General features: G+C 45.3%; 1 protein-coding gene across 1 annotated transcript in view; it reads right to left on the bottom strand.

Moving 5' to 3' along the window:
• SETD1A (SET domain containing 1A, histone lysine methyltransferase) overlaps nt 1-22,311 on the bottom strand; it is a 99,964-nt gene that overhangs the window by 36,207 nt on the left and 41,446 nt on the right. The window contains exons 8-13 of the mRNA XM_089657846.1: nt 5,466-6,284; nt 3,777-3,944; nt 3,441-3,528; nt 2,209-2,357; nt 1,711-1,762; nt 652-918 (exon numbers count right to left, since the gene is read on the bottom strand). Coding sequence (XP_089513972.1) covers nt 652-918; nt 1,711-1,762; nt 2,209-2,357; nt 3,441-3,528; nt 3,777-3,944; nt 5,466-6,284 — 1,543 coding nt within the window. The remainder of the gene's footprint in view (nt 1-651; nt 919-1,710; nt 1,763-2,208; nt 2,358-3,440; nt 3,529-3,776; nt 3,945-5,465; nt 6,285-22,311) is intronic.

Genomic DNA, 22,311 nt, shown 5'->3' on the forward strand with positions numbered 1-22,311 from the left:
TATTTTTTGGACACTAATTTATGTTTGGACACTATAATTATTTATTTAAAACACTAATGTTTTTTGGATGATGACATACACTTTTATATAAGTTTGTTATTAGCGCATACCTTTTATTTAGGATGTACTGCTTTGACATTCAAAAATATTGACATAATCAGACCACCAGGGAGGTTAAAAGTCCTACTTGAGGCATTATTGGTGCATGTTAAAAAAAAAAAACTGCATCAAATGTGCATCTCTGTGTGGAAATGAATGGAAAACACATCAAAAAAGCATTTACAGAGGAAAAAAAAAAAACGCCTGCGTTTCTGGTGCATTATTTAAGTCAAATGCCAAAGTTGCATGGATGCATGCTGGGCAATAGGCACCCAGAAAACACGCCAGAAACGCTTTTGTATTTGGCCAATTTCCCAACATTATCCTGGGAACAGAAAAGGGGGGGGGTTTAAATAGCCCCCCAGAAGGAGCAAAGCAGCTGTGGTTCAGGAGCGACCTCAAAGATTCTATGCGGTCACACTGCTACATGAAGCTAATGCCTTGGATGCAGTTGTGCGGTTTGGTTTAGAAACATCTAATTGGTGTTTTTCAGGATACTCGGGTGAGCTGTGAAGCTCCATAAATAGGATGTAAAATGATCTGAACACTTACCCAGGCTCTCCTCTTTCTCCGACACAGGTTCTTGTTCTGGAGGAGGTTCCGGTGGGCTGGGAGGTCTGAAAGGTTCGGGAATTGTGCGATCCTCTAGGGTCTCATCCTCCAGATCTTCCTCATCATCAGAGGAGGCAGGGGATGAAGAGGACGATGATGAAGAAGAGGATGAAGAGGAGGACGACGACGAACTGCTGTCCTCATCGCTGGAGCTGTCGCTATCATCTGATACAATCTTGTTGGAAAGCTTGGCCAGTGGGGTCTCCTCTGAGCAAAGATGGGAAAAAAGTACAGAATGAGATACGTTCATACAAGTCATAAACCACAAGGCAATGCTACAGACAAATCAAACGCCTATCTAGAGATTTGTTTTATTTTTACCAAATCTTTTGTTTCTTCTCTATTGTTACCTACTGTACATCCCATAGACTGCAGATATCTTTCACCAGGAGCAAAAAGACTTTGGGTACCGTTTATTCTTTTTTCAAACATCTATATTGCCAAGTTAGGTGAACTTTTGGCAAGATACAACTTAACACAGTTCTGTGTATCTGCTTGAATTAGATCTGGCATGATCCTCTGTGTAGTCCTTGCACAGCAGAGCTCAGACTAGGGGAGGGAGAAGTAGCACAATGAGCCAGCCAGTTATGCTACATTGATCGTGTGCTTACAAGGGACATGCTGATGGGAGGAGACAGCAGAGTACAGAGTAGAAAAGATGAACGCATCAGACTGCTGCTTCTCCTGTCTCTATCCAGTCACAGGGGAGGGCCAAGACCTGTTAGTGTTACCGTACTGCCCTACCAAACACGTCTGTGCTGTGTGGCACAACTGTGTAAACCTCAGGACTGCATGGAAAGAAATACAGATCTTTGTCCATGTAAATCTCATTATTAAGAATGCTACTGGTACCATACTCAAAAAAAAGGGGATGGACATATACATAAAAATGTTGTTTTTTGCAGTTGGCCATTTACGTGAGATTGAGTGTTAAATTACAATATATTACTAGTATAAAAGTAATTTTTTATACTGTACCACCTAAAAGTCTGCCCTCACCATCAGAATCTTCATCCTTGGTGCTGATATCATCATCATCATCATCTTCATCCTGGGAGGATAAAAAATAGTGGATGAAAATTAAGATCATTAAACTGAAAGAGGACATTAACTTCTCTGAAAAATCTCCAAGATTATTAGTTTAGAAAACAGTAATTCTCCAAATGTTGCTGGAATCCCGGGCCTTCTGAAAAGGTCATGGCCAGGGGTATGCTTTCATTTTTTCCATAAGTACTATTAATTGTTTTGTTTGGACATCCAGATATCAGCATTAAATGCTAACTCCAAGCTAGCCCAAGCAAACGATTTAGTGAACTAACAGATATGCTCGCTGGGCGTGGTGTATACACCTCAGCTACAGGTAGTATACAGCTCTGTGATCCAGCAGTGGGATGGGAACTGCCCGCCTCACTTCCAGGACAAAATAAAGTAGGGCAGAGCGCTGCTCAGCTATCCACGGGAAGCTTTGTATTCTATGTGGCCATTTCTTTCTCTCACCTTATCAGATGCAGATTCCTCAGAGGCTTCTTCACCCTCGCTGTCCAAATGGAACGGACTCCTGCGTTTGTGTTTTGCTCGTGCACCCTCCCTCTGTGGAGGTTTTACTCCTGGTCGTGGTTCGGATTGGGTCTCCTTCTCTCGCTCTCCTGGATGAGAAATGTGTTGGTCAGAAAGTGAAAGGAAGGGACGAGGCGAGGAAGGGACGAGACGCAGAAGGGACGGGAGGAGACGCAGAAGGGACGAGACGCAGAAGGGACGAGACGCAGAAGGGACGGGACGAGACGCAGAAGGGACGGGACGAGACGAGAAAGGGACGGGACGAGACGAGAAAGGGACGGGACGAGACGAGAAAGGGACGGGACGAGACGAGAAAGGGACGGGACGAGACGAGAAAGGGACGGGACGAGACGAGAAAGGGACGGGACGAGACGAGAAAGGGACGAGGCGAAGAAGGGACGGGACGAGGCGAAGAAGGGACGGGACGAGGCGAAGAAGGGACGGGACGAGGCGAAGAAGGGACGGGACGAGGCGAAGAAGGGACGGGACGAGGCGAAGAAGGGACGGGACGAGGCGAAGAAGGGACGGGACGAGGCGAAGAAGGGACGGGACGAGGCGAAGAAGGGACGGGACGAGGCGAAGAAGGGACGGGACGAGGCGAAGAAGGGACGGGACGAGGCGAAGAAGGGACGGGACGAGGCGAAGAAGGGACGGGACGAGGCGAAGAAGGGACGGGACGAGGCGAAGAAGGGACGGGACGAGGCGAAGAAGGGACGGGACGAGGCGAAGAAGGGACGGGACGAGGCGAAGAAGGGACGGGACGAGGCGAAGAAGGGACGGGACGAGGCGAAGAAGGGACGCGACGAGGCGAAGAAGGGACGCGACGAGGCGAAGAAGGGACGCGACGAGGCGAAGAAGGGACGCGACGAGGCGAAGAAGGGACGCGACGAGGCGAAGAAGGGACGCGACGAGGCGAAGAAGGGACGCGACGAGGCGAAGAAGGGACGCGACGAGGCGAAGAAGGGACGGGACGAGGCGAAGAACGGACGGGACGAGGCGAAGAAGGGACGGGACGAGGCGAAGAAGGGACGGGACGAGGCGAAGAAGGGACGGGACGAGGCGAAGAAGGGAAGGGACGAGGCGAAGAAGGGACGGGACGAGGAAGGGACGAGGCGAGGAAGGGACGAGGCCAGGAAGGGACGAAATCTTGGAATGTGTCTACATCTACTCACCGTCATCCTCCTCTTCTGCTGGGGTGGATGGCCGTGGCCTCTTCTGTTCGCCGTCGTCGTCATCCTCCGCTGGCTGCTTCCTCTTGACCTGTGTGCAGTAAGGAGAATCACAAAATGTGAGCCCAAACATACCAAACAGGAGGATGAAAACTGTCAGGGATGCAAGTTCTAGTTGACCACAGCAAGCAGATTCCCCCCCATAATGGATCAGAAAAGTGAAAGACATCACCTGAATGGTGGCTATATGCATAAATAACAGCTCTCTCCTAAGAACCTTTATAAAATATAGGGAAATTTGCACAGTATGATTGTCCATATTAAAGTCTGTGCATTCACCTTGAATGATGGAAGCCTCAGAGCCTCCCGCAATCCAGTGCCAAATCCAAAACCTTCAGCGCCTCCGCTCTTGGCCCAATCCACCAATGAGAGCAGGCCGGGCTCTTTGGGACGGGTCTTTTCCTTGTCTTCTTCCCGGGGAGCAGGCTTGGGCACACTCTGAAATGGCTAGAAAGAGACACACACACGATCACCAAGGAAAATTCTACTCAGAACATTTGTTTTCCCCATCTCATCTACAGGTCTTGTTTACTTGAAATATTTCATTTACGAGGTAAGGAAAGTAGGTGTGTTAAACCAATTCTTTAAAGTGCATCTCCACTTTTGCAGCCATATTTACTTTATATTTGTCACCTGTTATCAGAAAAAAATGAGATGTCCTTGAAATTCCAGTACTGCAAAATCCTATCAGTTCCTATTGTTTAGGAGGGTGGGCAGCTGTGTTTGCCTATATATCTATATTTTTTTTTTGCTGTGCTGAACACATAGTGAGGTTTTCTCATATTTGACTGCAAGAGTAGATATACACTTTAACCCCTTTGTGTCTAAGGGTAAAACAAATCTAAATGCCTAAGCACAATTTTGCAACTTTAACATTTGTTAGCAAAACCGTACAGATCACCACAACTACTTTGTACATCCAGGTGGAATACCAGGCGTTTTTTTTCAGCACAAATTGGGCTTTCATTTGGTGGCAAGTGGTAATGGATATCTCCAGTTTGTTTGTTTTTTTTATTACCAAAGAAAACTGGCCCAAATTGGTAAAAAAATAAACAAAACAAAAAAATAAATAATTTTTTTTTTATTTAGCTGTATATTTCTTACTACTACCATAACGTACCATCAAACAACAACCCAAATTAATTTCTCCTGCTCCTGATGATCGCAGTGTTACTACATGTGTGTATGTTAGTTGTTGTTTGTATCCGTAATACAGCCCAGAAACAATGGTGCACAACTTGCTTTTTTTTTTTATAATCCTGCCCTTAACTGATACTGATATTTAAAAAAAAAAAAAAAAAAAAAGAAGCCCCTGACCTTGACCCAAAACACTGACCCTGGCACAGACCTAAAGCAAACCTTGATCTAAGTATTTTTGTTTTTTTTATTATTATTTTTAATTTAGTATAAACACTTTTTTCTCTATGAAAGAACAGAGAGAGATACAGTGTATCTCTCTCCTCCATTCAAAGAGAAAACAAAAAGGGGCGGGCTTCACAGTGACTGATTACCGTGATAGCCAATCAAGGCCATCACAGTAATCAGGCGACCCGGGATCAGCAGTTCTGGGTCCTGATAGAACAGGACCCGCGGATCTCAGTGACACCCAGCTCTTTGTGTTGGAAGCGTGGGTGTAGCAAAATACAGTGGAAAAAAAAAAATCGGATGGGAGAAAAAAATGTTTTCGAACCGTTCATCCAATAATCTGATCTTTCATACACAGCTTTTGAGACCCGATCACGTCAGTTCATGCAGAAATATTTAAAGGGACAAGCATGAACGGTAGGGGGAACCTGTTAAATCTCTTGATCAGCCCAAAGACTGAAATAAAGAACACTTCATGCGTATGACCAACTTAGGGCCAATGTCAAAGGGCATTTGCTTCAAATATGATGTGCGCTGTCTTTCAAGTCCATGGAAATGTGCCAAGGAATATTTCAGAGCTGCGTAAATAAACTCTTCACTTACTTTTGCCTTCTCCTCCTTGCGCTCCCACCACTCATCGAAGGCTCGGAAGGCGACGTTTTCCACCATTTTTCTGTTTAAGTCTCTCTGCATAGTGCTCTTCATCTCCTGCATGAGAGCAGACAACACACTTGCGATGGTAGTAGCGTGCGGGTCCACACCACTCTCCATGCCCCAGCTCAGAGGCCGGGGTTCCTGTCCCAGCGCTCGGTTGTTCCTGGTAGGTATGATGTCCTGTAGTGGTAACAAAGGTTGGTGTTGTTGAGTAGGAAAAAGGGGGTAAACCCCTCCAAAGACCTGCTCGGCCATGAGCGGTGGAGGGTGTTGCTGTCGATGTCTATGAGGCAGCGGGTGGGGAATTAATGGCGGAATATAGGGTTCCTCGTACGGCTGTCCTTTTCCTTGCCTGCTCTGCTGCAGGCGGCTCAGCATTTGAGTCTGCATTTGGAAGGACATGGAAGTTCCGCCCCACTGGTTACCGAGTCTGTTCACCAGCTCCATGGAGTTCACAAAGTCATATATATGAGGAGCTGCCGTGGCCGAGGATGATGAAGGGTCGAGGGGTGGAGGAGTGGGCGGATGGCCTCCGAGATCCCCCAGCCTTCCTCTGGCAGCAGTGTTGGGCAGGAGCGGATAGGAATTGGGGACTTGGTGGTGCGGGTGGGGGGGTAACTGTAGAAGAGTTGAAGGAAGGTGTTGTGATGGGTAACCTCCTGCAGGTCCCGCTAGATGGGGCAGAAGTGGGTAAGGTGGACCAGCAGTTCCAGGCATCTCAATGGCCATTTCTTCATCCGAAATTTCCATATCCTCTCCTGAAGACAACTGAAGGGAAAAAAAAGAAAGAAAGAAGTCAGTGAATAGGTTTTATTTCTGCACCATACACATACTAAATAGTAAAGTGCTTTATAGAGACACTGTCATGTTGCAAATTCAGAGCACTGTGAAAGGACCTCCCAATAGTCCTCCAACTCAAGGTTAATGCACCCATCTGCACTCCCTCATCCCCGCCACGTCCATCAAACCTCTGTAGTACTTACATGGCAAAGCAACTGACCTCCGCATGTGGTGGTGCTTGGCCTGAACAGACAATCGCCAAGTTCAAATCCTGTCATACAGCAGTGATGTCACCCACCATTTGACTTACCAACAGTGGACTCCTGCAATGGGGAGATCATAGGAACAGAGAAGAGGGACTTGTGTCCTGCACTCTAATGAATTTTACTGGCAAGTCAAAAATGCCGTTTTCCTAAAGTGGCTGTAAACGTAAAAAAAAAAAAAAAAAATTTTTCTTTTCACCTTAACCTCTTCCCGTCCGACCCATGCCGATAAACAGCCGGATGGGAGCATTGCCGATGCGGGGGGGCGTTTCTAATGGAATTGCGCAGTGCCGCGATCTGTGCCTGATCTGTCCACCGGAACACCGTACAGCGGAACACAGATCTCTGCAAGGGACCGCAGTGTGAGGTCCCGATTCAAGCGATCGCATGAACAGTAGTAAACAAGATGCCACTTCCTGACATCATTGTTTAGGATTTGTGAATTCTGTGAATGATCACAGAGGTCACATGGTACAAGGCCATTCACAACAGCCCTGTGACCAATCACAGCTCTCACAGTATTTCTCATGCAAAGAGAAGGAGAAATAATTGCTTTTACAGCCTTTATGGGTGTAAAAGCAATCTGTATAAAAAAAGAAAACATTTCATCACCCCACAAGTAGTAGTGTCACTGTACTGCTAGGGTGACAGTATGTAAAAAAAAATATTTAAAAAATTTATAAAAATTTAAAAATTATAAAAAATTTTATAAACAGATTTGTTTTTTTTGTTTTTTACCAAAAAGATAGCTGAATACATTTTGGACAAGATTTATGAAGAAAGATTATTTGCTAAATTTTATAAGAAAAACTTTTTTCATAATTTTTGGTCTTTTTTCTCTTATAAAGCAAAAAAAAAATAAATTCCAGTGGTGAATAAATACCACCAAAAGAAAGATTTATCTGTCTCAAAAAAAATGCTAAAAATTTCATTTGGGTACAGTGTTGCATGACCGCACAATTGTCATTCAAGGTGTGACAGTGCTGAAAGCTGAAAATTGGCCGGGGCAGGAAGGGGGTGAAAGTGTTCGGATTTGAAGCAGCTAAAAGGTTTTATACCCTAATGCATAGAATACTTTAAGTGCAGAACCCCCACAGCGCCCCCTAGATACCCACCTGAACCTGAGCTCAGTCCAAAGCAGTGGGAGCCATTAACTCCTGCCGCTGTCAGTCAAAACCTGTAAGCAGGGAGCCGTGGGGGGGATTCGGTAAGGCTGAGCTGGGTTGTGTCTGAATAAATGCAAACAGGCCAGCTCAGGAGCAAGCCTGCATGAGTGCCCTCATAGGAAGCGGCTTCCTATGAGGGCACTCGGCAGGGGGAGGAGCCAAGAACGCCAGAAGGGGACCTGCAAAAAGGAGGATTGAGGCTGCTCTGTGAAAAACCACTGCACAGAGCAGGCAAGTATAACAGGTTTGCTATTTTAATTAACGAAAAAAAAAAGAACCTTTAATTGTACAGTACGGAACACAGGCTCTTTAATCATTACTGGGACATCCAAAGCAGTACAAATGAGGGGAGGCAACACAACAAACATCAAACAGGCCTGTCCAAGTAACAAACAGGTCAAGAAAGTCTCAAGATCCTTAAAGAGAAGTTTGTAGCACCTTAGGAACTCTATCTCCAAACCATAGGCTGTAATGATACTTTGCCTGTTCCATGTAGCAATGGTGGAGGGGGAAGCAAGGAGGACCCCTATAGGAGACCTCAACGAAGCACAAAGGGGGAATCCAATAGCAGTAGCAGAGAGGTAAACTCCCATAGCATGCATCACAGCAAGAGAGTAGAGAGATTTCCTTTGGATGTTTTGGAGCAGAACATAAGGAAGGGCAATGTCCGGGTCAAGGTGGAAAGAAGGGGTGACCTTCAGGAGGCTTTAGGCCAGATAGGATACCCTCAGAGTTATCCTAAGGATGACACAAAGACCTGTCAACACAAAGGTGCTGTTAACAAGGCCACCTTACAAAATAGATCAAACAAGGGAATATCCCCAATAGGTTCAAGAGGTGGTTTCTGAAGAGCTGAGATAACCAAATTAGGTACTAATGGGTCACAGGAATGCATAGCAGGCTTCCTCCAGCAACCAAGTACCCTGCACAGAGAAGACATCCAGGACTGCTCCCCAGCTCGATATGCTGGTATTTATCGTATGATCCAAGAGGCAAGCACCTTGGTGACAACCTGGGTACCTGTGGACAGGCCAACGGGAAGACATCCAGGACTGCTCTCCAGCCCGATATGCTGGTATTTATCATATGATCCAAGAGGCAAGCACCTTAATGAAAACATGGGTACCTGTGGACAGGCCAAAGGGAAGGGCAGCAAACTGGAATGCTAACGGTCTGCAAAATGCAGATAAAGTAAAAAGTTGAGGATGTGCAGATAAGCATTCTAAAAAGGTCTACTGAAGCCAGAAAGTCCCCTGGAAGGAGGGAGGCAATGACTGACCTGGCAGTTTCCACGCAGAACTTTCAAACTTGTAGGAACAAGTGGAGAGTCTTCAGTTCCAGAATGTGGGGGACGTCTCCATTTAGTTTGGGAACCTTAAAAAGAGAGGTTTGCATTGCTAGGGCATGGAAGCTACCCACAGCTTCGGTAGCCCAAGTGAAGAAGAAAATCACTTGGATTATGATTCAGGAGAACACTGTTCCTATGCTTCATGATACTGTTGCTAGATTTGAAAGTATTTGGGAACCCTGGGCTGATTTTATGCATGTTACTTTATAACCGATTATTGTGGTCAGAGATTGTTTGTAATCTGATCGTCTACTCCTGACATTCTTTACTACCTGTGACTCGCTCTCCCCTTTCTCTTCTCTTTCCCCTTCCTTTTTTCTCTCTCTTCTCTGATGGTTGGTTTCTGAGTGAGTGGAGTGCTTGATGTGGTCACGCATGGTGTCTAGTAAGCAGATCTCGAGGAGAATTCTATGAGCTGCTTTGGTGATGTAGTCCATGTTTCCTTAGCCTTTCCTGTGGCTCATAGTCTAACTAGCCATTTGTGGAGTACATGTACTCCTCTGCGTTCAGGTTTGTTCCTGGTTTTTTTGTTACCCTGTGTATCTCATTACTGTGATTGTTAATGGCAATTCTTTGTAATTTGTTAAATTCTTAATAAAACAAAAATATTGAAAGTAAAGAGTTTTGTGTGGAAACCTTGAAAGAGTTCTTCTGTTGGTACAGGGGTAATAACCCCTGGATACAAAGGCTGCCAGACAGCAGCAAGCAGGTCCACCCACCGTGTCAAGTTCAAAAGCACAAAGCAAGGAGGAGACAGAGTGTGAAACTCTAGTTTGCAGCCCCCCGAAATGATACTATACCCAAGCATCAAATTCTCTCAGACCAGAAAACCAACAGACTTTTAGAAGTGGGGGCGTCTCATCCCTTGGAAGAAGAACTGGAACCAGTCTTGGTGGTTTGTAGGGCCATGTCTTCTTTAGCAAGTACTTTCCTGTCTTAAACCAGGCAATAAAAGACTGAGAGGGATGAAAGGAACCTCTTCTAACCTCACGAGTAGAAGTCCTACTGGTAGAGATGCAAGTCTTCCTTTGCTCGTGGCAGGAGAATACGCTCACCCCCTGTAACCCCCTTGATGTACATATCCAAGGAGGAACCAAACAGGCATTTGCCTTCAAATGACCCATATGGCTGGAGAAAAGGCTCATCCTGGAGATCTGACACAACGGGTCTGCCAAGCTGTTCACGAGGTAGCACAAAGCCGTAGGCAAAAGGTCTAATTGACTGCGAACAGGGGCATCCGCTAGGATGAAACTATAATTTTAGGCCATGTGTTTAATCTAGACAGCAATGGTATGACAGACTGCCATAGAAGCACTATACATTTTGTCTACCAAGTCCTTGAATATTGGATTACCCTCCAAGGGAGCCGTGAAGGTCTTGTTAAGGCAAGGAATGGCAGGATCCACCAAGAAACAGGGAAACTTTGCTTAATAAAAAAAAACATTGGGTAGATAGTTTTGGAAAACAGGCTCTACCAGTAAGAGGGTTGGGAAAGTCTTTGCTGGTTTAGGTTATTTAAGGCACTACATATGCTGGATATCTTTGGCTAAGCAGGCTCAGGATGCTCCAACACTAAGCAGGAGTAAGGGTAGGTATGCTAATCCTTAAGCTTGAATGAAAGCTTCACTACAAGCAAGTCATCCTGATCAGATTCCTCAGATAGAAGGATCATTTTCAACTGCCACCTCTTGCTTCTCCAGTAACGTGCCTGGCTCAGGGGGAAAATTAAGACTGATTCAGGAAGGAAGGTCAAAAAGGAGCAAAGCCGTGATCTATGACCTCAGTAAGGCCAAGATCTTGACAATGTAAAGTGTCCTAGTAAAGTGTAGATGCACTTCCACCCCCAGAAGAGCTGAGCCCAAGCTAGAAAGTTAATCTGATCCTTTACACTTGCGCTTGAGATTTGCCATGCTTGTGAGATATCATTTCTAGAGGGGTACACACGACCTCTGCAGCAATAGAGGGAGAAGGAGAATGCCTCAGTGCCAAGCACTTGTAGGCTGGTGTAACATCCGATATACTGTGCCCACAGAAGAGAGCCAGGAGATCTTGCCAAAGCTCTGACCAGAAAGGTATAGTAGCCCCAGCACAGAAGCGCCAGTAGAGATAAAATTGACAGCACATTTAATGAAATCCTAGCACTCCAGGCTCTTAGTCGTGACAACCAGAAGGGTGTCGTCAGCCTCCAGACTCCGTAAGGGGATTATGAGACCAAAAGGCGGAACTCTGGGCATGAATGCTTTAAGAGTTTCCACCCTTTACTCAAACCAAAGCATATGTAGGCAGGACCAACAGGGGAATTACCCCACTGTGGCTTTGCCATGGTAGGCATACCCCCAAACAATGATCTTCAAGCATAGGGCTCTGCACCAATCAGACCACAGCCCTGAACCTGTAAAGCACCCTGCAGCTAGCTTCACTTCTTGTACTACGTACCAAGGGGAACGTCACAGCAGGATCCAGTGCATATAAGCAACATTACAGGGCAGCAACGCTTCTACCATCCAGCGGGTTTTGGGTATGCCTCCAAGGTTCTGCCTAGGAGTAAACAAAGTTGCACTAGGAGCTGTAGTGGGAATCTTAATAGAAGAGTCAACATGGTGGAATATCATTCAGAAAGAAAGAAAAATAGAGAAAAAACCCTACATAATAGGAAGGTAAGCTTCTTTCAGTAGAACGAAGTCAATCACCTCAGGACACTAGCAAAAAAAAAAAAACAGAGGATAGCCAAGTGTAGGTGTTATATAGGGGGATGCTTCTGCCACTTTCTCTTTACTCAGTGTACAATCAATTGAAAGTAGCTGCATATAACTCCATTGTATTGATTAAAGAGCATGTGTACTGTGCAACATTTTTCTTGTTTTTTTTTCGATGCAGGTAGTCGGTTTCATTTAGGGTTGACCATGAAGCATGGTCACACATATGCGTTGTTGGGCAGCTGATGTTTATGTACTGGGGGCACACTTACCACAGCTCCCAGTCCAGACTAAAGATTGGACGCTGGCGGGACCAAATTTCGATAATGTGACCACTATGACAATGGTCACTTGATTGCCGATTCTGCCACCCAGTCATTCAGTACTGTTTAATAGGGACACCGGGGCAAACTCCAAGGAGTTAAAAAGACATTTGTAAGCAAACCGTTAGCAGCCTTCCCCCCCTTCCCTGTCCCCCCCCCAAAAAAAAAAAAATAAATTTGCAAGGTTTGCTCTAACATTTTAAAGGATGATCAATCTCTTTATCATCACCTAAACAATTGCTATAGGTGACCGATGTGGTTCCAGGTGTTGTGCACACTACAACACTTCCAGCTCTGGAGATACTTTCCTGTTGGTGGTCAGTCATCTCACATTTACTAAAGAACGGCTTAACCCCATTATAATACAGGTATTAGAATTCTACAGACTGGGGGTTGGGCTAGCACCCAGAATTTTTTTTTTTTTTAATTTTTACAATATAAACTTTTATATAACTTATTTTATAACCAAAATATTAAACACAGGGTCCTTCATCACACTGCCTGCAAAGCTCACTGGACTTTGTGACAGCCTCCATATGAGACAACAGAGACAAGGAAGGGTACTTGGGTTGTGTTCTAAATGGAACTAAAACACAAGGAGTGGGATGGAACTAAAACACAAGGAGTGGGATGGAACTAAAACACAAGGAGTGGGATGGAACTAAAACACAAGGAGTGGGATGGAACTAAAACACAAGGAGTGGGATGGAACTAAAACACAAGGAGTGGGATGGAACTAAAACACAAGGAGTGGGATGGAACTAAAACACAAGGAGTGGGATGAAACTAAAACACAAGGAGTGGGATGGAACTAAAACACAAGGAGTGGGATGGAACTAAAACACAAGGAGTGGGATGGAACTAAAACACAAGGAGTGGGATGAAACTAAAACACAAGGAGTGGGATGGAACTAAAACACAAGGAATAGGATGGAACTAAAACACAAGGAATAGGATGGAACTAAAACACAAGAAGTGGGATGGAACTAAAACACAAGGAGTGGGATGGAACTAAAACACAAGGAGTGGGATGGAACTAAAACACAAGGAGTGGGATGGAACTAAAACACAAGGAGTGGGATGGAACTAAAACACAAGGAGTGGGATGGCACTAAAACACAAGGAGTGGGATGGAACTAAACACAAGGAGTGGGATGGAACTAAAACACAAGGAATAGGAGTGAACAAATCCAATCAATGGGCCTTTTTTTCCCTTATATTTAATTTTTGGTTACTTTTCAGCCAAACATGTACCTAAATCTTGCAGAGTTGTACCGGCTCCTCTCCTGGACTGAAATGACTTACTCCGAGTCAACTGCACACTGTGAGCTTCTCATTAGAAGTCAGACAGAGCCTGCCTCACTTCGTGGCTGGCAGACACCCAACTGTTTCCTCGACAGTCTGTCTGTGGCCCGCCCTATTCATTGGATTTCAGTGTTGTCAAACATGGAGGCTCAGCATCACATATGGGAGCTACAAAACCTTCATGTTTGAAGGAAGCCAAGCCTCTCCCACCAGACATGATTTCCCTGCATTGCAACGGCAGAGAGTCCCATGGATGAAATCTCTGAGTCTAAAAAAAGGTATGTAATGCAAACAGAAAGTTTTTAACAGTTTCACGAGTATGTTGATTGGGAAGGGGGGGAGAGAATGAACCAGAGAAGGCCAAATATAAGGAGATTAGAGTTGAACTTTAAGAAAGAGAAGATAATGGGTTAGGACCTCTGCTGGGCTTCCATAGTTGTTTTCTCACCGACTTCCCGTACTGATGACAGGTTTCATCCAGAAGGAAAAATGAGGAGAAATACTACCTTTTATCTTTAAAGTGGTTGTAAAGGCTCAAGGATTTTTATCTTCATGCTTTCTATGAAGGTAAAAAAACCTTCCGTGTGCAGCTTCCTCCCCCCAGCCACCCCCCAATACTTACCTGAGCCCCATCTTAATCCAGCAATGTGCAAGAGAGCCTCAGCTTTCCCAGGCCTCTCCCTCCTCATTGGAGCCATAGGCTCCCACTGCTGTCAATCACAGCCAGTGAGCAAATGAGGAGAGGAAGAGGATGGGGCCAAGACATGGGTCCTGTTTGTAAATGGATAGGCAGAGCAGTATCTCGGGAGCGAGCCTGCTTGGGTGCCTCCATAGCAAGCAGCTTGCTGTGGGGACACTCGGCAGGAGGGGAGGGGCCAGGAGCGCCGACAGGGGACCCGAGAAGAGGAGGATCGAGGCTGCTCTCTGCAAAACTATTACACAGAGCAGGTAAGAATAACATGTTTGTTAGTTATTTGTCTTTTTTAAAAAAGATGCCTTAAATATCACTTTAGGGCTCGGTTCACACTGCTGCAACGAGAGACCCCCAAGTCGCATGACATGTGAAATCTCATGTTCTTCAATGAGAGACGACGTCTTAATTAGCACCACTGAAGTCGCTCCAACTTTAGAAAAGGTTCTTGTACTACTCAAGGCGACTTCTATCTGACTTGTGCCCATAGACTTTAATGGAAGTCGCCTCCAAGTTGGATCCTCATCTATATTGATGTGATCTGGATCGGACATTACATTCTCATTGGTCACAGGCAAAGTCGCATGGCATGATAGTCACTTCAAAGTCGCCAGCAAATCACCAGGAAGTCGCCTGGCAAAGTTGCACCATAAGTCGTACGACTTTCAGGTTGCAGTAGTGTGAACCAAGCCTAATGGAGACAGCTGTCCCAGTGACAACTGTGAAAATTGGGAATTCCTTTCACTGCATAGGGATGGTTTCTTCACCAGGACAGGGAAGGAGAATATCTTTCCAATAGGAAGACAGACCACAATAAATAATAATAAAAAAAAAAAAAACAACAATAATCTCTCTCTCATACGTACACAAATATACCATATACGTACACACATACATACTCACACACAGGGGCGGACTGACAACTCATGGGGCCCCCGGGCAATAGGGGATCATGGGGCCCCTGTGTCCTTGCCCACACTCAAAAAAGCCTATGAAAAAGGTACCAGGGGCATCTCATGGGGCCCCCTACTGACCCCGGGCCCTCGGGCAGTGCCCGAGTTTCCAAATGGTCAGTCCGCCCCTGCTAGCACACCATAAAACATCATAGTCTATTGAGGGAAACTGAGTAATTAACAGGAAAAAAATAACTCAAGTTATACTGCCGCCTTCAGGAGGATTAGACACTGGCAAACACAAAATTGCACCCAGCACAGCCTCTTCTTACCAGCAAGCTCAGTTTTGTAACAAAGCAGTACCAACAACATGATCACAAACACAGAGAGGTGGGACCTGTGTCCCTTCATGGATTTAGAAATTAAGATGACTGTACTCATTGAAAAAGCTTTCTCCTCCATTAAAGGACACAAAAAGGTCATTACCGGTCAGGATGTCCAAGAGCAGTCCAAGTGGGGGTGGACAACAGGAAACAAATGCTAACGCATCCATTAAAAACAACGGGACGCAAGAAAAAGAGCCCCTGAAGGACCTTACACCCAGAGCTGGCATCACAGGAGGACTGAATTTCCATCTAGTAGAACTTAGAAAATATGTAAACAGGAGACCAGGTCGCAGCCCTACAGAATTGGAAAACAGTTGGCTGAAGAGCCCAAGAGGTACTCACAGATCTAGTAGAGTGCCCATTGACAACAATGGGTGGAACGTGATCTTTAAAAGCTGAACTCTAGGAATATCCTTTTTTAAAGCTTACATTGGTCCAGCCTGGTTCATTGTAATTATTGATATGTCACATCTGGAGGGCAGCTGGAAATTCTCAAACTCAGCATAGTAATTTTTGCCACATAGAGCAAGTGCGGTCTTGTTCCTGTTGCTGATACAGCAACTTCTTTTCTGGTACACTGAAGGCAGATCTAACTGCTTGGCACCTCCGCCATTCAATAAAAACACGGTGTTCTCTGACTGAAATGAGGTGGAAGTCCATGATCTCTGACTGAAATGAGGTGGAAGCCCATGATCTCTGACTGAAATGAGGTGGAAGCCCATGACCTCTGACTGAAATGAGGTGGAAGCCCATGATCTCAGACTGAAATGAGGTGGAAGCCCATGATCTCAGACTGAAATGAGGTGGAAGCCCATGATCTCTGACTGAAATGAGGTGGAAGCCCATGATCTCTGACTGAAATGAGGTGGAAGCCCATGATCTCTGACTGAAATGAGGTGGAAGCCCATGAACTCTGACTGAAATGAGGTGGAAGCCCATGATCTCTGACTGAATGAGGTGGAAGATCATGATCTCTGACTGAATGAGGTGAAGCCCATGATCTCTGACTGAATGAGGTGAAGCCCATGATCTGACTGAATGAGGTGGAAGATCATGATCTCTGACTGAATGAGGTGGAAGATCATGATCTCTGACTGAATGAGGTGAAGCCCATGATCTCTGACTGAATGAGGTGAAGCCCATGATGTCACATTCTACCCTCACCCAATCAGAGGTTTCCTTGTAAACCAACAGGGTGCCCTGGACTTCTCTCCAGCCTGATAAGCTGGCACCAGTCTTGAGGATCATCCAAAATAGAGGAAGGAAGGCCTTTCCAGATTCATTAATCAGATTCCTGAGCCACCAAGCCAGTAACTACCTGGTCCTGGGGGGGGGGGGGGGTGGACAAATTGGTCTTGTCCAAGGACTGCACTGACTTTGTCCCAGGATTACAAATGTTCTGGTTTCACCGATCTCTGCCCTTGTTGTTGTATTTTTGAAAGTGAATGTAATCCAAATATTAGTGTGTTTTAATAAAGTGGAATTGGGGGGGGGCTTGTTTTGTCCTCTTACATGATGAGCAAGACATCTTTATAGAACAAAGTCCATACGGTGGAGGAGAGGTGGAGAGTAACAGCAAAGAGTACCACCAAGGATTCCAGGTGTGCCAGTGGGAATGAAGGTACAAGTGCTTTTGACTCTTGATGTGAGAGATCTGAAAATGTGGAATAGACTCCCTCATGGGTTGGTTGTGGCCAGCTCAGTGGATTGCTGTAGGAAAGTCCTGGATTGTTTCTTGGATACACAGAATATAACTGGAAATATCATTTATAGGGAAAGGTGATCCAGGGAATATCCGATTGCCTCTCGGGGGATCAGGAAATAATTTTTTCCCCTGCAGGAGCAGATTGGATCGTGCTTTGCTGGGTTTTTTAGCTTCCTCAGGATCAACTGTGGGTATAGGATTATAATTATTTTTTTTTTTCCTATGGCTGAACTGGATGGACTTTTGTCTTTTTTCAGCCAGACTAACTATGTGACAGTGCAGAGTCCACATATTCTGGTGAGCGAGGGAACACGGCTCTGGAGTTCATGTGTATACAAGAGTGCGCAGGATTCATTTGGCGCCAGCACTATAATTGGACACTTATGTATTTGAACACATTATTTGTATTAGTGAATGTTTAAAATAATGAAGATTTGGGAGGGCAGCGCTGTATATTTGGATTACATCATTGGAGGTTATAGAACCTTGAAAACAGCAGCAGCCATTTGTCATTTTGATTTAAAATTTGTGTTTGGTTTATTCACAATTTATATACACATTTAGGTTTGTAATAATCTCAGTTCCCGTACCGTATAGGGTCACGAATTAGGGTCAGATACCATAGCGCGGGTCTCCAGTAACTCTATTTGACCCGTCAACAATGCAGTTCAGAGCTACAGCCATTTAATGTGAACATTGACCAAATGTCCAACCAACATGATCAGTTTCCTTCTAATAGCCCTGGACCAGTCAGTAAATAAATAAATCAGGGTCACAACCAAACAAGATAGAAAACAGAGCCTGACAGAGACAGCAAAGCTCCTAAGAGTGCCTCCAGACACTTGTTGAAGACAGGTGCAACCTCCGCCAACATGGTGGACACTTTGTTAAGGTGAGATACTGCTGGATCCACAGAGGGGGCAGTTCACTTTTTAGCAAAGCCTCATCAAATGAGTAAAAGGCTAACAAGCACTTGAAGAACAAATATTCTGTCATTGTGTTTCCAGTTTCCATAAATATTTTGTAACGGGTGCAATGGAATGGTCTTAGCAGCCTTAGGAGCTCTAAAGAATCCTAGATAGAGGAAAGCACTGTTAGACGTGAAAGGTTGGACATCATAAGCCACTAAAGTTGTGGGCAGATCAGATGTAGGATCTACAAGTGGAAGGCACCGGAGAATGCTTGTGGACTTTGTGCTATTTTGTCTTTAAAGTTAAGCACGCCTGAAGTAAAATTTTCCTGGGCAGAGAAGGTGGACAGAACCGATGGTGACTTGGAAGACTCCAAAGAGAGCTCAAACTTGAGGAGCAAATAGCATGAAGATTCCAGGCTAGATCAGACGGCACGATGCAAGTAGCACTGGAACCACTAGTGGAGTGTGAGCTGGGGACCGGCTCCCCTAAACCTAGAATTAAACAAGTTGCAAGCTGAAGGCAGTAAGGCAATGTAGCTCAGGGTACAAGACACGGCCTCAGGTACTCACAAACCCAAATGTAAGCAGATGTAGGGTAAGGCAGCTGGAGTTGACCAAGTCACTGAAGGGAGGCAGAAGAAAAAGTGAGGATCAGAGTTCCACGTGGCTCCTACCATTTTGAAAACACCCAGTGGTTGAAATAACATGGTAGCTTCCAATGCGCATCCCAATTGGCCTACACATACATTAAAGCGGAGCTCCACCCAAAAGGGGAAGTTCCGCTTTAAAGACTGGTCTCCCACTCCACATTAAGGATTGACACCTTTGGGGGAGTGGGCAGGAGCAGGTACTCGAATTTGACAGGTACCCGCTCCCACTGCGATCGTTTGGGCGACCAGAAGCGGAAGTTGTCCTCCCCCCCCGCCGTAGTCTTCTGGGACACCTGACAGGTCCCAGAAGACTATGGGACCATTCATGAAGCGCAGCGCTACTCGCACATGCGCAGTGGGCACCCGGCTGTGAAGCTGCAAGCTGTCACAGCCGGGTGCCCACACTGAAAATGCCGGCGCCTGGAACACCTGGCTGGTGAAACGGGCTACAGGGAGGACACTACAGGACAGGTGAGTGGCTGTTTTTTAAAACTCAGCAGCTACAGTTTTTGTAGCTGCTGACTTATTTTTTGACAGTGTGAGCGGAACTCCACTTTAAGTCTTTAGTGACAGGGAAAGTGCTGAGGCCATGCCAGCACCTCTGGACCTTCAAAGCACTCTACAGCTAACTTGTTACCACAACGGGTTCTGGAAAGCGCATTAAGGCAGAAAGTCATCACTTCCAGGCTAGCCTCACAATTTCCAGTCCAGTGAGGTCCAGGTACAGATAAAAAAAAAAAAAAAAAAGAAGGAGTTGAAGAAAAGCCATTCCAAGGACACTACCAAAAGCAAACTGAGGCATGCAGGCAGTAGAGGGGTTATCCTAAGCTGGGTAAAAAAATGTTGAGATTTGCCATTTTCCAATTCTCCTGCAGACGACAGTCCCTCATTGGATGAGAACTAAGTACATTTAGTGATTTATCAACACACAGCTGCACTGATTCATGTCTTTTATATCTGTCTAGAGTTCAACTTTAAGCGGCAAAATTTAATGAGGTGCAAAGAAGATAGAGGCAGCCCACAACATGCTTGCAATGGGGCACTTTTATTGACAGTGACGTCTTAAGAGAACACCATACTGAAAAAGCAATAAATAAACAAAAAAAGTTGATCCACTTGTCAGGAACAAAACAATAACGAAAAAGCAAATCTCTGCTTAGTGCGAGTATGGAGCTCCGGCGGCACAGACACTTCACCTCTACTGCACCCTTCTCTGCCGGGGGTGAGAAGAGGGCACTAGTATGTACGATCCCACATGGTGTCAATGGCAGGACGTTGATGACGACGGCCTGGGTGGAGTGTGCCAGAGCGGCACTTTGGTGAAACAGCAAGATAGAATGGTGTTACTACATAGCCGGGTATATCACATCGATCATGTACAACACTGGCCTGAAAGTGGGTTCAACGCAAGAGCTCATACAGCCCACCAGGCCCTGGTACACGTCTCTAAGGCCTCGTTCACACCATACGTGCAGAAAAACTGATGGAAACTGACATGCAGATTTCACTTGCAGGGACATCAGTTTTCATGCGCGCTTCAATGAGTTTTATACACCTTGCAGATTCCTGCGCAGAAAAAAATCTACGTGCAATACTAGGTGCCCAGAGCGCCGCTCCCGGTCCTGCGTGGTTTCCGGAGCGGATTGGAACCCGGAGTGCTGGTTTGGTTCCCCCCACGGTGGGGGTTCCCGGGGAGAGCTAATAATTTCCAGAGCCACTTGGATCCTAGAGGAGTACAGCTGTCCTTAGAGGAGACCCTGGTTTATATGCTGCCTCATCCATCCACCCCTTAAAGGGGCCCCTGGCTGTCTGATCCCTTCTCTTCCTGCGAGCTCCTACAGCACCACCTAGATACAGAAAGAGGATTTCCCTAGTTCAGGACCATATCCATTACCTTGAGGGAACCACTGCTAATGTTAATGCGCATTAACATTGCGCATCTGGTGAATGCGCATTAACATTGCGCAGCTGGTGAGTGCGCATTAACATTGTGCATCTGGTGAGTGCGCATTCTTATCATACCACCATTGGAGCACCTACACAGGATCGTGATTGTTACTACCTCCACCTAATTATGCACGGACTGTCACTTTGAGATTACTTATTGATTGTCATTTTGAGCTTATTCATAATTTCGATAGATTATTTACATTTTAGCGCTGCACTTTATTTGGTTGATAAAGGTTTTATATTGGTTACCTTTGGTGCATTATCTGCTGTTTTTAGAGTGCTCACTTGTACATTTTTATAATACTAGTGTTGTAATGTGAACAGGACACCTTGAGAACAAGCGATTTCGTTGTGCACTTGCAGAACGTGCGTAGAAAAACCAACTCCTCTGCACCATGGTGTGAACGAGCCCTAACATACACAAAGGCCAACATGGGAGCTTCCAGACATACAATGATCAGACATACTGTATATGTTATAAACTGCATTTAAAGTAGAACTAAAAAGGCAAAACTTTTTTTTTTTGGAGAGGAATTAGAACACTTTTTGGGTTTTTATTGCTGTCTGTGTTAGGGAGATTCAACCTATTTTTCCTGTTCACCATTATCATCAAAAGTGAATGTAAAGGTAAAAGAAAATCCCAAAATTTGGGTTGTCCCCAGAAAAGTAATAGTGGAAATATTCCTATGGGGACACTCGTTCTCGTGAGCTTGGGGGTCCCAACGGATTCCCTTAGTGTGTAGGGATTTCCTCTCACTTCCTGTTTTGGCTACGAGACATGAAGTGAAGGTAAATCTCCTCAAAGGGCACAGATGGCAAAAAACTGACAGGGGTTATAACCCTCCTTTACGCTCTCCAGAATGGGGGGGGGGTATGGAGGAAAGTTCCTCCCTCCAGCTGCATACTGCATTCATTGACCTGAAGGTGCAGACCCAATGCTGAGGGGTTGTCCCTCTGACACACGCACCCTCATAATTTGATCACTCGCTTTGTCTGATGGTATGGTGATGGCATTCTCCCATCTTTATTAGAATTCATCCTACCTCATCCTACTTGCTGACCTTTCTTGTACTTCAATTGTACGCATACGGTTATCTCGTGCTGTATACCTTTGTTGAAAAATTTACTGAACACCTTTGTAAACAGGAAAAAAAAAAAAAAAGTTTTGCCAGTAGTCAGTCATAAAATAAAATTGATAAAGGAAGAAAAAATTATAAAAAAACATATTTGCAATAAAAAGCTTTTAGGTCTTCATTAAGACCCAACTCCACCAACATGTATTTTTTATTTTTCAAGAGTGGAGAGGTGAAAATATCTGTAATATTTTTATTTTTCAACTTTGACCCTCCCCACCCCCACTGCTGGGGCACCTATTCAGAAAAAAAAAACAAAATTAAAAAAAGGTGAACTTGCACACTTACACCGTACGCCCTCCCCACCCCCAACGCTGGGGCACCTATTCAGAACTTACACACCCCATACGTCCTCCCCACCCCCCACTTTACTTATATCTGCGAGTGATGAGCTGTCAAGTGCCCATACAGCCTGTGTAGCAGTCCAGGGATTTTAAATTCCTGCTCTTCCCCCTCTTCATTCTGTAGTGCTTCCAGGACGGATCAGGAAGATGCTCTGTGCTGGTACTAAGCAATCAGAATCGCTCTGATCTGTCCTGGAAGCACTGCAGAAAGAAGAACAATAAGAGCGTGGATTTCAAATCTCTAGACTG

Source organism: Staurois parvus, unplaced genomic scaffold, assembly GCF_062004578.1.
Source record: "Staurois parvus isolate SC_StPar_1 unplaced genomic scaffold, SC_StPar_1.0 ptg001035l, whole genome shotgun sequence".
In the NCBI taxonomy this organism is placed as follows: Eukaryota; Metazoa; Chordata; class Amphibia; order Anura; family Ranidae; genus Staurois; species Staurois parvus.